The sequence below is a fragment of the Tauraco erythrolophus genome, chromosome 29 (genome assembly GCF_009769465.1).
Source record: "Tauraco erythrolophus isolate bTauEry1 chromosome 29, bTauEry1.pri, whole genome shotgun sequence".
Classification (NCBI taxonomy): Eukaryota; Metazoa; Chordata; class Aves; order Musophagiformes; family Musophagidae; genus Tauraco; species Tauraco erythrolophus.
The window spans coordinates 385,549-400,368 of NC_141493.1; the positions used below are offsets into that span (position 1 = coordinate 385,549).

Consider the following 14,820-nt stretch of genomic DNA (forward strand, 5'->3'; position numbering starts at 1 on the left):
GCCTTGCTGTGTGCCATGTGCCTCACCGTGTGCCATGTGCCTCACCGTGTGCCATGTGCCTCGCTGTGTGCCATGTGCCTCACCGTGTGCCATGTGCCTCGCTGTGTGCCATGTGCCTCACCGTGTGCCATGTGCCTCGCTGTGTGCCATGTGCCTCGCTGTGTGCCATGTGCCTCGCTGTGTGCCGTGCGCCGTGTGCCTTGCCGTGCACCTGGCCGTGTACCGTCCCAGATGCACCAGCTCCCATTGCTTTAATTTTCAGTGGTGTTTGCTCACTCCGGTACCTGCAGCGGGGACTGTGCCGTGGAAATCCCACGTCCTGAGGTGCGTTGTCACGTCTTCGCACCGTCTGCGCTGGTGCGAGGCGAGGTGTGATGGATCGCAGCTCCCACGCACACCGCTCGCTTTCAGAGGCAGCTGTGACACACAGCAGCCACAGGGCTGGTACAGAGGACCCGAGACACATTAAGTCATTTGGCCTTTTTGGAAAGATTTATTCCTGGGGCAGAGGGCAGATGACGCAGCCCGGTCTGTGTCACTGCTGAGTCCCGTACCCTGGCACAGCACCTCTGTGGGCTGGATGCGCTGTTATTTCTGATGCTCTATCAGATGTCAGGCTGGGCCATTAAATATCTCCGGGCTCTTCTCCTCGCAAACTTTGCCTCATTTTTCTTGGCCAGGTAATTCCTCCTGCAGTTTCAGTTGGATACTGCATGGGTTTTCAGGTGCTGTCTTTCCTTTCTCACTTCCTCGTAGAGCAGCAATGGCCACAAAGCAGGACCCGCTGCGAGCCCTGCAGACAGCAGAGGTGGCTTTTTAACATGGAAATTCGGCGTATTGTTGCTAATGCTTTCACGTACCCAACACGGATGCTGGAGGTCACCGTCCCTGAAACTTCAGCAGGGAATAGCACCAGGCAGGGAGATGATGAACGGGACTGGCTAACGGGGATGGCTTTTTGCCTGATCCGCTGCAGAACCGTGTAACTCATCGCTATCCTGCAGTCTTGCAGCTTGGCTGCTCTTGCTTCTCCTCTGCAATGTCTACACAGTGTGTTCTTGGCTACTGCAAACCATTTGTTAATCAGTGAAGCAGAAATAGTGCTTTTATGCTTCCTACATATTAGCTGGAGTGACTTCTGTAAAGAAATGTTGGCCACAGAATGAATCCATCCGGAGTGTAATATGTGCTGGTTTTCGCTTGTTGTCTGTTCCAGTGCTTATCCATGCCTCAACCAAAAATAGCAGACTTTGTAGATATTTAGTATTTTCCTCTTCACCAACTCGTAACATCACTGTTCCGTGCTGCCTGGCAGAGGCTGCCTGATCTGCAGCAGTCTCTGCTGCCCTTGGCAGCTGCGCTGAGCTGCGTTTTGCACAGCGATGACTGTGTGTTGCTCGCAGGCAACGCCAGGTTTCTGCTTGTTAGCGGGTCCCTGGCGAGGGATTGCCCACACCTTTGAGCTCTGCTGGCCCTGATGTGCCAGGCTCGTTACCATCAGCACTGGCATGCCTGTGCAGCGGCTGGGCAGGCACCCAGCCGTCGGGGCTGGCAGGGCTCCGGCTGCCGGCGTGGCTGTGCGGGAACGCAGCCTGGCACTGCTGCTGTGGGCGATGGATGCCTGGGAGCGTGCAGGGGCAGGGGCAAAGGCAGAGCAGAGGTCTCCTCTGTCCCTCAGGAGGGGGTTCTCTTGCTCCGCGTGCCAGCTGTGCCTTGGGGGAGCGCACCCATCCGTGTAACCCAACAGAGTGCCCAGGATTCCGCCAGTGTCGTTGCAAAGAATAACCCACAAAGCACGTGCGTTCCCAGCTGTGAGCCACCTCAGAGGCTTTTGGTTTAAAACTGAAAATTATTTCACATGTTTAACATTGCTGTAATAGTTGCAATGGCGTTTACAATCCCAATCATCAAAAATCTCTGCCAGAAATGTTTGAAGTGGCAGCTTTATCCAGTCGGTTTCTGTTTCCATTACAGGAGAGGGAAAGGCAGAGTTCGGGAGGGATGGCTGCGATGGTCACAGCTGGGAGAAGAAACGCTCATTAACTCGCTTATCTCCCCTGGGCGTGCGGAACAGATTGTCTGCCAGGCACTCGTAGGCACTGGTTGGCACAGGCAATTCTGCTGGGCTTGTGCTGGAAAGACACAGAATAAGCCTTTGGAAACTCCTGTACAGAGCATTTATTAATTTGTCTGTCTTCACCATCAGTAACTGTGCTGCAGAACCGCGGGCAGGCACCGTGGCTGGGTGAGAGGAGTGCAGCTGGTAACACCAGGAGTTAATTAAGGCAGAATTAGAGAGTGGCTGGGGAAATCCTGCTGCGAGAAGAGGCAGGACACCCGACTGCTTGTGGTCTCTCCCAGCTCCTGCAGGTTGGTCTGTTCTGTGGGTGGCTCCTGCCGTGGCCGGGGAGCACGCGGGGCTCTGCTCGGCACCAGCGCGTCCCGAGGCTTCCAGGGGCCTCTCAGAAACGAGCGTGCGAGGGCGGACTGTGCTTGGGCTGTAGATTGGAAAAACTGGACTCTCTCTGCATCTGACCAGTTTAGTGTGTGGGTGAGGTGAGAAAGAGGAGAAGGGAATTTCGTGTGTGCGGTTGGTGCGAGGGGAGACGGCGCAGACGGCTGAGCTGGAATTGCAAAGTCCATGGAGTGGAAACAGGGTGTTGGGCTGGGGCTGGCAGCACCGAGGGGTGGGACAAGCAGAGACCCCCCCTCAGCAAGCACAGGCAGAGAACACCCAGGAGCAGGAGGAAAATCACCGCAGGGGCTTAGCCTCGTTATCCCGCCCTGGGCTGCAGCTTATCCCTCCCTTAACAACAGGGAACAACATGCACGTGGTAGCAGTGGGGTTTTAGAAACGCGCTGCGGCGAGGTCACGGTGCCGAGCTGCGGGGCAGCCCCACGCTACCGCTCTGCAGGCACGACCCAAAGGGCAGGGGCTTGCAGGGCTGCAGGGCCATCAAATTCGTGTCCCTTAATGCACGTTGTCTGAAAAGCCCTTCAATTTGCAGCGACAGAAACGACACGACCTCTCTGGAGAGGCTGTTATAGGGCCGCTTTGTTCGTTCCCTTAAAACGCTGTTTTCCCATGTCTAACCTGTGCTCTTTGCTGCAAATTGAATCTGTGCTCTCTCCGAGATGAACATGGAGGGTGGATGTATTTTTCCCCCTCACTCTTTTAGCTGTTTGAGGATTCAGCATGTCTCCTATGTCTCCCCTTCCCAGACTGATGTCCCGTTCAGCAGAAGACAATCGGACGGGTGCAGATTGGAGGTGCGCGGCTCTGCCAGCTGAATGTGCTGCTCTGCTCCCCAGGGTGACAGGCAGGTGACATGATGAGCTGAAAAGGTCCAATGCTGCATCCCCCTCTCCTGTATCTGCACGCGTATTTTGCAGGAAAAGTAATATCTTAAATGGCAAACCTGTACATGTTTCTAATAGCCTCCTTGCAGGTAGTTTTTGGTGTCTCCTGGCCTCTCCTCTGCAATTTGAAGTGCTTTGCTGAGATTTCTTAAATGTTTGCTAAATTATCTCGTTTGTTTGCCTTCTGAAATGGATCTGTTTGCCAACACACCCCGCTTGTTGCTCCACAATAGCAGAGGCTCTTGCTTTTGGCATGTTTTTTTCAGTGATGTTTGTTTTTTTTTTACAGAAGTGGATTTCTAGCAATGTTTGCTGCGTATGGATAGTGCCTCCAATGCTGTACGAGCTCAGAATATGTAGTGGGTTAAATGCACCAACTGAAAGTTGTTGGTTGCTTTCTCATTTCAGCTGGGGTGTGAGAGAGCTGCATAACTGCTTACTGGTTTCTAGGCACCAAAGTTTGCATATCCACTGTTTAAACTTGTCCATGCAGCAAAATTACTTTCTGCAGCCCGGTTGGTTTGTGCCCCTGCAATCCATTAAAACTAATGCTCCCTGTGCCCCCTTAACTTCCAAATGTATTTATCCTGCTGTGCAGAAAGCTGCTGCCTTTCGTTCCCCTCGTGCAGCGCCCGGTGCCTCCTTCACCGCTGCGGTCCGGAGCGGAGCCCACCTGGGTGCCGGTGGCACAGCTGCCCCGCTGCGAGGGCAGGGGAAGTGTGTGTTTAGCGAATGCTCCGTGGCACAAGCAGGAGCTGAGTTAGTTTGTCTTAGGAAGCTCCCCGTGGCTTAAGCACGTGTTAATGGCAGCAAAAACAACCCCAGCCCTGAGATCTCTGTTGCTGGATCCCAGATCCCAGTGATGTTCCAGCTGCCCAGGGAGCTCCTGCGCTGCTGACCCCCGGTCTGGCCCACCACGGGACCCCCGGCCCTCAGAGCTGGCAGCGCCAGGGCTGTGCCAGCGCCGCGCACCGTCCCTGGCAGTGCAATACCTGCGGAACGCAGGAGAAGGAGCAAAGGACAAACGCTGAGTTGGAGGAAAGGAGAGGTTATTGCTGAGGGAGAGGCAATAAAGCGGGGGAGCGGTGAGAGGAGAGAGGCAGTGTGGAAAGCTGATGGCAATAAACCACTTCTGGGGAAATGTGGTAATAACACTTTGCAGTTATCTGGTGCCTTTCACCTCAGGCTCTTGGAGCTCCTCAGAAATATTAGCTAATTAAACCTCCTGCGTTAATTAACCACACTTTGCTAGATGAGAGCCCAGTTTGGAGAGCAGCTGTCTGTTCTCCAGGCGCTGCCGATGCCCTCTCCATCACGCTTTCTGGAGGCAAGGAGGGTCCGTGCAGGAGGACATGCTGTGTCCCAGGGCGGTGGACACACCGTGTCCTGGGTGGTGGTGCCTTCGGCCCCCCTTTGCTGGCAGCAGGGCCCAGGTGCTGGGTGGGCAGTTGGAGACTGATGCCCCATCAGTATTTTTGTGCCTGGATGGAGCAGGTCCCAAACTGCCCGTCTGCTTTTCCTGGGTTCCTGCTGTTTGCCCCTGTAGCAGCTTTGTTAATGCAGGAAAAACCTGAAAAATAGGCAAAGGATGTGTTCAGCATGAGCTTGTTGGCAGCAGTGTAAACCGAAAGCGGAGCGGATGTCTGACAATGAGGAAGGAGCTGGGATAACACGGGGCCCCGGGCCGTGGCGATGGGCTGCGGAGCTGCTGGTGCCATGCCAGCTGTGGGCTGGGGAGACCTGGGGGACAAGTCAAGGACAAGCCAAGGAAGCAGCTGCCTGGTGAGGAATGCCAGCTCTGCCTCCATCCCTGCCTCTTAGTATTCCGGGAGGTTTGGGACCTCTGAGCCTTCCCTTTGCTGTGAGACCTTCTCCTGGAGAAGCCGGGTGTCCCGTGCGGCTCAGCCCAGCTGGAGCGTGGGAAGAGCCCTGCGGTGGGACAGGAGCATCCCTCCAGGTGATCCCCAGTGCCGAGAAGTCCCAAGTTAATGCTCTGAAGATATTTAATGAGAACAAAATTGGGTACGGAGCAAGGGACTGTGCTGAGAGGGTGATTAGAAGGTCATTTGTATGAGATTATTCTCAGTCTGTGCGCGGTGACTTATTTCTCTCCGCAGGGTCTAGGTTTGGGATGACATACATTATTCATATAGCCAGAATGGGTGGCTTCCCTCCTGGTTTCCTCATGAAAAGATCTATTCACAGCTCTGTAAAGTGTGATATAATCTATCTGAAGGTGCAATCAGAATTTTTAAAATATTCCAGAGCTGTTGCAAGTGGGGACTGCGGTGGTTGATATTCAGGGTCACAAGCCTCCCAGATTTTGGGTCACAATCATTTCTTCCAGTACAAGGCGAGAGCTGCTGCAGTCCCGAGACAGGAGCACGTGGGCACGTGGGCACAGCTCCCGCCAGTCCCTAGGGGCTCCCCGGCGGCCTGGAGAGCGTCCCCTCACCCTGGGCTCCCTGATAGAGAGCTGGTGGGGTTTGGCAGACGCCTGTTCATGCTCTGCAGGGAACTCCTGTCTTCTAAGGTGCCCAGGATGGGGGCAAAGCAAATGAGCCTCTCTCCGAGGGCATCAGTGGCCGGGGAGTGCCACAGTGTCGGCCGGGGAGCGCCGCGATGTTGGTTCTTCCCAGCTCAGGGTTTTCACCATTGCATCTCAGAATTCCAGGTAAAACAACACGATCCGTGAGCTCTGCAATAATCTGCAGTTTTCCCTTCTGCCTCCAGTTACGGTGTGACCTCATTTTGAAAGGTCTGAATAACTCGTGCTTGGCCCCTGGCTGTAACAGAGCGATGCTCCTTCCGTCTTCGTTATATCTTTGGCCATAATTATTCTTCCTCTCCAAACATAGCGTTTTCCTCTTTATGAGAATTTGTTCTCAGTCTCATTTCCATTCTGAAAGTGCTGGTTTCTGTTTTATTTTTAATTGAAAGGCTGGAGGGCAAATGCAATTAAACTGCGGTGCGTGAACTGTAACTTGTAATATGTTTGGGGAAAAAAAAAATCACCTTGCCATTCACAAATTACTTGCTTTCTAATCTCCATCATAAGTCCAAGTTTCAGTTGGTCGTGATCAGACCAAATGAGACCAAATCACAGAGGACTGGGGGGGAAACAGATTGAATGTGTTTGTGATCGTTATCGAAGGGAAACGAAGCTCCGTGGTGCGGCTCTGCTCTGCAGTTCGGGGCAGCGGCACGATGCTCCCGGGACAGCCGCCCGCAGAAGCATCCGTGCCACGTGCACGTGGCCTCGACGTGGGGGTCACGCCGGGACCCTGGGACCAGCGTTCAGGGACACGGGTGACAGCAGAGCCTGGGTGGGCACAGGTCCGGCGTGCCCCTGCCCTCGCCCTGGCTCTGGCTGGCACGCAGCGGAGCTGCTGGGCCTGTTAGCCCAGAGCTGACGTGGGGTGAGGAGGCAGCATCAGCCTTCACTCCTCGTGGTTTCACCGGATGCTTTGATGGGGAGCCCGGCTGTGTGCGAGCGCGGGGCTGCTCCCTCTCACATCTGGCACCAAGGGCTGCGCAGATAAATGTGGTACCACCCCCTCTGCTAAGGGCTCGTTCTCTGCTCTTGGCGTTGACTAACAGTGTTTTAAACGTACTCTTTAAAGTCACTTGTTTTCAGAATAGTGAAAGGATTTTGGTTAAAGCTGACAGACCTGGGAGATTCCCTTCCCTGGGCCAGCTCTGGCCGATTCCATATTCATTGTCGAATCATCATAATTATAAATTTGGAGGGTGTTTAACTGCTCTGTTGCTGGTAAGCCCCAGCTGCAGGTTCCTGAACCCTTCCTCTGACTCCATCCCTTGTCCTGCTGACCCTGGGGACAAACCGCTCCTGAGCGGATAATGCTCCATGCACAAAAAGCGACGGCAACGTCTGCCCCGCGTCGGCCCGTTCGGTCACCGCTGGCCACCAGCGAGTGCCTCTGGGAATGAACCTCTCCAGTGGTGGGAGAGGGAGCTGCTGGGGAGGATGGAGTGACCTGCTGGTAGTGCTAATAGATGGGATCAATAACAAGAAACACATCATCCTTCTTCATTTTCTCATCATGTTGCAATCGATACCCGGCCTCGCGCAGGGGCCGCCGCCGCCGGCCGAGCTCGTTCGTCATCGCGCCTCTCCTCCTGGATTTACACCAAACGCTGCTTTTCTCTCACGGAAAAAACGGGCCGCGTGTTGGTGCTGCTGATGGCATCTCGGGCTCAATAACCTCGGAGCCACTGCACCAAAATTATCCTGTGAGGGTGTCTGCGTGCGTCGGTGATTTATCCGGCAAACGGTGCGCTCTCCCGTGGTGGCTCAGGCTGGTGGTTTGTCACCGCAGAAGGTGAGAAGGGTCTGGCTGCCTCGCTGAGATCCTGCCTTGCCATGAAAAAGGTGTGATGGGGGAGACGTTTAAATTACAGTTATTGAGGGATAAGAGCTCGGTAAGTGCTGGAAAAAGCGTATCCATTTAAGTTATTGCATCCGACTCTTGCTCGGCAGGACATGCGAGATCCAGCGGGGAAGTTTCGTATTGTGGGAGTCAGGACTATGTGGATCTGCGTCTGTCAGGGACTGAAATGAGAGATCCAGCGTGGTTAATGTCGTACTGGGCACACAGAGGCTGGGTGGTTGGGTACCCTGAGCCCGGGCAACATCTGGGCACATACAGAACGGGAAATACAAATTGGCTGTGCCCTTTCTGGAGTGCCCTCCAGCCCTGTGTGAACGCTCTCCTGGTGCCCTTGCTGCTGCCTGAGCCCTCGTTCCCTTCTGGGTAACCGAATTTAGCCCCTTGATAGGTTACTGATGGGAACAGTGTTGTTGTCAAAGCCTATATACTTTAAAGAAAGAAAACAAATTTGTCCGTAGTCCGCTTAAATGAAGAGCTTAAAAACTGTCATTTGGCTGCATCATGATGGGGTTTTGACACTGGAAGCTTCAGCTCTTTTATTAGCAGCAGCTTTTTCACTGCTTTAATTACTCTTCAGATGCAATGCTTCTGCGGGAACGGACTCCTGCATTCCTGCCTGTCTCCCCATCACTCTCTCATCTGCTTGCAAATGAGTTTATTCCCCGGAGAGCTGTGTCTGGGCTGTGGACGAGGCACAGAACAGGGAGTCTTGTCCATCACTTGTCTTTCCTGCTCGTGCTTTGTGTGAGAGGAGCCCAGGACCTGCATTTCCAATGAGCTCATCCCAGGCCGGGTCTCAGGAGGGTTTTTGCTTCAGGTGGTTTCCAGAGGCTGCTCAAATTCTGACATGTTTAGACAAAGTTGGTTACAAATTCTATAAAATTGTCCACATCGAAGCTTTAAGAATTGTACGTATTTGATAAGGAGTCACTTGTATTACCTTGTTACTTTCCCAGTTCTAATTACGCTTATCAGTCCGTGCTGATAGTGAGCGCTGGTGCGTGCCAGGCGAGCGCTGGTGCGTGCCCAGGGCACAGATGGAATCTCACTGTTCAGAGCCGCGCAGCGACAGCCGGGTGACAGTGCCATGCCGGGGATGCTCCCCAGGCTGTCTCCAGCGCGGTCTCAGAGGACGCTCTCTGGGGTGGGTCACGCTTCCCCCTGAGCCCTGGGGCAGCACGGAGCAGCAGCCCACGGGCAGGCTGCGTCCCTCCGTGCCCAAGGTCCCTGGCAGGCAGTGATGGAGCGAGCTGCCAGACACGCTGCGTCCCTCCGTGTCCGAGGTCCCAGGCTGCTTTGCTGCAGTCTGCGGAACAGTGGTGCAGGCGGAAGGCAAACTTGCAGGTAGGTAATAAACTGCACCATTTACAGACTGATTAAACACATTTTTAAAGCATGACTTGGCCACCCAACCAGCAGAAAACAAGCTACAAGGGATCACAGCCTGAAGCAGCTGCCCTATTGCCATTCTGGGTGCATCTATTGAAAAGTTGAGGTGCTATTAATCACCAGTGTATGGTTTTGTCTTCCTGGAATATGATTCTTTTTGCAAGTTTTTCTGATGTTTATTAAATGTCCTTTTTTACTTAAAGTTCACAGCATTTAAAATAATTCGTTTGAGTAGATTAAAAAATAACACTTCCAAAATGCCACCTGTCTCCAGGCTGTGGGAAGAATTTCAGTTAACAGAAAAATTTGCCTGTCCATCCTGCCAATGCCAGACTCTCCTGCTGCTATAGCTCATGCCATTTCGTTTAATTAATGACTTATTGAAATTGATATATTGCATTTGCATGTGTTGTCATTATCAGTTAAGTGTGTCACCTTTCAGAATTTTTCTAGTCCTCCGTGGGGCAAACACAGAAGTAAATTCCGAATAAAAGGTGTATGAAAAAAGTACCGTGGCAACCATGTATTGAAACCCTTCCAAGAAAACTGCTTTAGAGCTAAAAGTTTTAAAAAGTAGTCTAGGAAAACCAGAGTAGCTTCCCAGTACAGTTTCCATTTTTGTGTGGTAATGAGATTATCTCAGAAGAGATGCATTAAAGTTGGAAGCACACTTTCTTCCGCGGTCCTGTTTCTTTAAGATTGGAAAGAAAACCTAAAGGTCTACGCGGGGACCTGCAGCTTATCCTGCAAAGTAGCGATGTGAAAGATATGTATTAATTCCTCCTGTCATTCCTAATAAATGACTTCTCGTTGTGGGATACCAGTCTGTTGTTCATGTATATATTCATAGTGTTTGTTGTGCTGCCCTAAGCACACAGAAGGGGTTGTTAAAAACAAACACTTTGAGCGTCGTGCTCTGCGAGGTTGTCACGTTACGTACGAAGCACGTGGCTTTGCCAGCAGGGTTTGTGTCTGTTTTAAGTCGGGAAGTGTTACAGAAAGATCTTAACCAAAAAAGCCAGTCGAAGGCAAAGAAATCTTTGGAGTATTATCCTATTATGTCTAATACCAGAAAGATCAAAATCTCCCGGCTCAGAGGAGTGCACGGATCTGTTGTAACTCGTGTTTTCTCTCGCGGGCGCGATGCCGGCGGTTTGGAGCGAGGAGGGGGAGCAGCATCTCCGCTCCGCAGCAGCTGCCCTCCGCGCGGGAGCAGCGGGTGGGTGCCGAGGTGGCAGGAGGGTGTTTGCAGGGCCGGGCACTCGGAAGGCTCAACGAGCAAACGGCCGTTCTGCAGGAACGAGCACGGGCCGTTCGAAGGCGGCGGTGTTAGCCGTGCCGGCAGCGCCGCAGGATCAGGCCCCGGCTCCGCAGACGTGCACGCTCCCCGCGTGCGAAAACCCGAGCACTGGTGATAGCAGCATCCTCCTTCCCAGCCATGCCCCGGGGCTGCCGAGGAGCGGTCCCTGTGCCCGGGGTCCCACCAGGTGCTGGCACTGGCCCAGCCTGGGCATGGTGGCATCAGCACAAGTTTTAGCAGAAAGCAAATCCAGAGCGTTGTGTTGGAAGGGTCTGTACGTGGCAGATACATCCCAGCGTAGGAACTGGGGATTAGTCATTTCTAATTGTGGACTGGTAGCCCGAGTACTTCATTATTTATGTGCAATTGATGGGGTTTAATTCTGCAAAATTACTCCGGGTATACCAGCACCTGTGCTTTGTTCACTGTGAAATACTGCTTTACATTTCTGGATGGCACCTACTTATTCAAGTTTGTATTCAATAAATGCCTGACATATACGTGAAGGGAAACAAAGCATTAATAACACTCTGTTTTGTCCTTACAGAAATGAATTATGTGAATACTTATTGTTAACAAACTACAGGAAAATGATAGGTATGTGAGCCAGAGAGAAGCAAATTGCACAGGCAGAACTGTGTTCGCTCGCATTCATTAAGTGTCTCCAGCAGCACTGGCACAGGGCTTGACCAGAATATAAATTGCTGAATGAGCCACTGCTCTAAATTCAGTTTTACACCATGCCATGTACCGTACCTTTGCGATGGTGGGTGGGTGGGCGGTTGCCCCGCGGTGTGTGCACTGCCTGGGAGCATCCCCGACGCCTGCGCAGCCCGGGCGCTCCTGCCGTGCCCACGTACTCAATTGTTCATAGCACAAACCTAAAAATATAAATCTGCCAGTGCCAAAAGGATGAAGAACTTCTCTTGTGTCTCCAGAGTTGGGCTGGAGAAATCCCCCACCCGTCCCCGGTTGCTCCGCAGCCGCCACATGTGCAGCCTTCCGAACGCTCGGTTGTGCTCGCCGAATACCCCGTGTACGGGGGCTTGTGCCAACTGCAGCAGAACCGGGAGCAGTCCTTGAGATGGACCATCCATCCCACCGCCGATGGCTCCCGGGAATAGGCTGATTCGTCCCTTGATATCTGGGAATGCCAATGCACCCGATGAGCCGTGCTTCTGCCGCAGCAGTGGAGTTCAGCGCAGAGGCAAAGACAAAGCGTTGGTCTCTGAGCTGCATCCCAGGAGAACTGTTGTAGTAAATTCAGTTATACTTTCTTGTCCAGATTAAATGCAAATAACGTTCCCGAGTGCTGCAGATCTTGATTATAAACTTCTCTTCCAATCCCTTTTGGCCGAACTGAATTTTGCTGTCCCAAAATCTGAAATTTACCGCTTGCTTTTTCAAACCTCTTGCTGCTGTGTTTACATAAGTAGTGTCGGCCTCACAGCGCTAAGTACTAGATGCCAAAGATAATCAAAATCTGTTATCGCCACCGAAGGTTTTAACAGCCTCAGCTCATTATGTGCGCAGCTCTGCAGCTAGAGATAAACTGGGAAAGAAGAACCTGATGAGACCCAGATGATTTCCAAATGCATCACTGGGTTAAGTCCCTGTTTGCTTCCGCCAGGACATGACATCTTGCTGCAGACGTGGATAATAAGTGCGAACGTCAGGTCTTTGGCTTCCTGGAGCACGGAGCGCTACACGTGCCCGCGGTGCTGTGGCTGCGTCCCTTGTGCTGGAGCCTCCTGCTAGCGATGAGCCCGGGGAGGCGGTTAATTAGCCAAGTGATGGGCACAGAATAACAAGTGCCATGGGGAAAGGAGATCCTTTCCCAGGCTCGGTCTCAGCACACCCTGGTTGGCCGAGGGCAGTCGATCTCTGGTTGGCGCCCGGCTTCCCGCCCTGGATTTGGCCTGGGTTTGCCACGGGCAGCAGACGAGTGTTTTCTGGTGATGTGCTGCTGGAGCTGTGGGAGCTGCTCCGTCGGTGCGGGGTGGGAGCAGGATGTGCACGTGCTGCCTTTCTCCCGCGGGCATGGAGCCTGGCACCGAGGCGGGGTGGGCGCGCGGCGGTGCCCGCCCTGGGCTCTGCTGCTGCTCGGTGGCGAACCTGCCTGGTCCTGGGGATGGGTCGCGCCGGGCTGCGGCATGCTGACGATCAGTCGTCTCATTCCCAGCTTTTATCCTCGCCGTCCCTGCCATGGTGACTGTTTTGGAAACCACTTGTTGATGAGTACGCGGCGAAGGTGAGCGGCCGCAGGAAAGCGTTGCATCCCGGATTGTGGCATGGCTCTCTAAAGGTGCTGAAGCTTTTTGCTCTGCTGCTGGCATTTGGACTTTATACTCCCTACAATTAACCTGCTAGCACAGTGTTTCAAAAAATAAGCCCCCAAAACCCTCAGACAAAAAAAAAATTCTCATTGGAAAAGGTGTTAATTAAGTACACAAGGAAAAGCAGAGACAATAAAATCCAGACTGTGAAGACTGGGTGATGCCTTATCGCAGGGCTGCAGACTGGAGTAGGAAATGGACTGAAATAAATATGGGGAAGACAGAGAGTCCCAAAACGTGCGTGAGGCAGGAGCTGTGCACAGCCTGGGCTCCTGCCAGCGGCAGGGAACGAGGTACAAGTTGTGTGAGCTCCGTACCCACAAACGTGGCCAAGCTCCCAAAACAGCTCAGCTCCTCCTGGCAGCCGGTGGCTCAGAAGAGCAGAGATCAGGTGCACTGGGAGCTCCGGCGGATCCGCGTGTGCCATCCCTCGGCCCCGCTCCGCTCCTCTCCGCGTCCTGCCCCGCGGGGCCGCGTGGCGCTAGCGGGGAGGGGGATATGTCTGTCTGTGCGGGATACTGGGGCAGCCCGGGATCGCTGCCCTCCCGTGCAGCCTTGTGTGTGCCTGACGGAGCCGGCCTCGGCCACACGATGCTGGTCCCAGCTGGGGACCAAAGGGGTCCCGGGGGCAGGAGTTGTTTGTTGTCCTGTGTGCTGAGCCAATGCCTGGGAACTAAATTCATTTATTCCTGAATAAAGTCTGTTCTGGATGGAGCCCAGTGCCTGGGGAGGCAAGTGCTGCTGATGGGGCACCCGGTGCTCATTTTTGAGCTGATTCAGTCTCATTAATGTATTTCTTCCCTCATGATCAGCCGTTCCTGTCCCGACTCAGGGCAGATGTGTTACCAAATCCCCTACAGGGGGCAAACAGCAAATCCCCTACAGGGCCCGTGGGCTGAAATCGGTGCTATCCCGCTGGTGACGCAGCTTTGCTGGAGCCCGGGCTGCGGGGGGGCTCCCTGGCTGGGAGCTCCCTCAGCTGCAGCTGCTGGGAAAAGGGCTCGGAGGGAAGGAGGTGCTGGAGAGCAACTCACACTGTCAGGTTTGGAGTCAAACAGAATCAAACTGATAGCTTTTAAAAATTCATGGTTGTGCTAATGCACTCAAGTGTAATTAAATGTAGAGAGACTCAGCAGTTTCATATAAATAGTTCGTAGGAGTCTGTCAATCTTCCAGGGAAACGAACATCCCCCCAAACAAATGAACAAACCTTGAAAACCTTCAGCATCTCCTCCATAGGAGAGGTTTTCTCCTACAAATTGTGCTTAATTAGTAGTAAGTTGTGGAAACCAGGTGTGTGCAAAGGGTACTGAAATCCAGAGGAATCCCACCTGCGGCCCCGGCAGTGCTGGGTTTCAGGTCGCTGCCCTGTCACCCCCATGCCAGCTGCCCCTGTGTCTGCACCACGCGTGCCGAGGGCGGCCGCGCGTCCTCATGTTCCTGCAGATTGGCTCAGATGGCCGGGGGTGTTTACTCAACGGACTTGTTGCTGTGGCAAATCAGTCCCGGACCAACAGGGTGCCACCTCGAGTGCCGTCATGCGGCCCCGTCCGCAGAAGAGCTCTTCTGGAGGTGTTTCTCCTGTTTCTTCCTATCAGCCCTTTTGTGGTCAGCAGCAGAATTGGGGAAATCATCTAAAGCAGAGCAAGAAACAGAGGGTCAGACAGTGCTGGTGTCTGACAGAGCTCACTTTTTCCTATTTGTGGTCTTCCCTTCTCTTTCCTTTGCTCAATTGAATTCTAACCTTCTCACAACAGTTGTTGAGTATCACTGTAAACTTAATTTATTCCTTTGTGAATATGACTGAAAGAAAAATACACGCTGTACTTGATGTAAGACTAATGACACGTCCCCCAATTATCTCCAGTGGTGATGTAGCTGTAATCGAATTCAGAGAGAAGCTGTGTTGCTCGGTGCAGTTGACAAAGATGCAGTGAATTAGAATTTATGCCTGCCTTTTACATTAATTTAGCAACAGTCCCCTGGCCCTGGCAGTGATGTGCTCACCCGGCCCTGGCACGAG

At 53.2% G+C, this 14,820-nt stretch overlaps 1 protein-coding gene across 1 annotated transcript in view; it reads left to right on the plus strand.

The window, feature by feature from the left end:
* The window catches only part of ZMAT4 (zinc finger matrin-type 4), a 69,842-nt gene extending 58,257 nt beyond the window's left edge, over nucleotides 1–11,585 (plus strand). The window contains exon 6 of the mRNA XM_086627981.1: nucleotides 11,445–11,585. Within this exon, the coding sequence (XP_086484107.1) occupies nucleotides 11,445–11,585 (141 nt within the window). The remainder of the gene's footprint in view (nucleotides 1–11,444) is intronic.
* The last annotated feature ends 3,235 nt before the right edge of the window (nucleotides 11,586–14,820 follow it).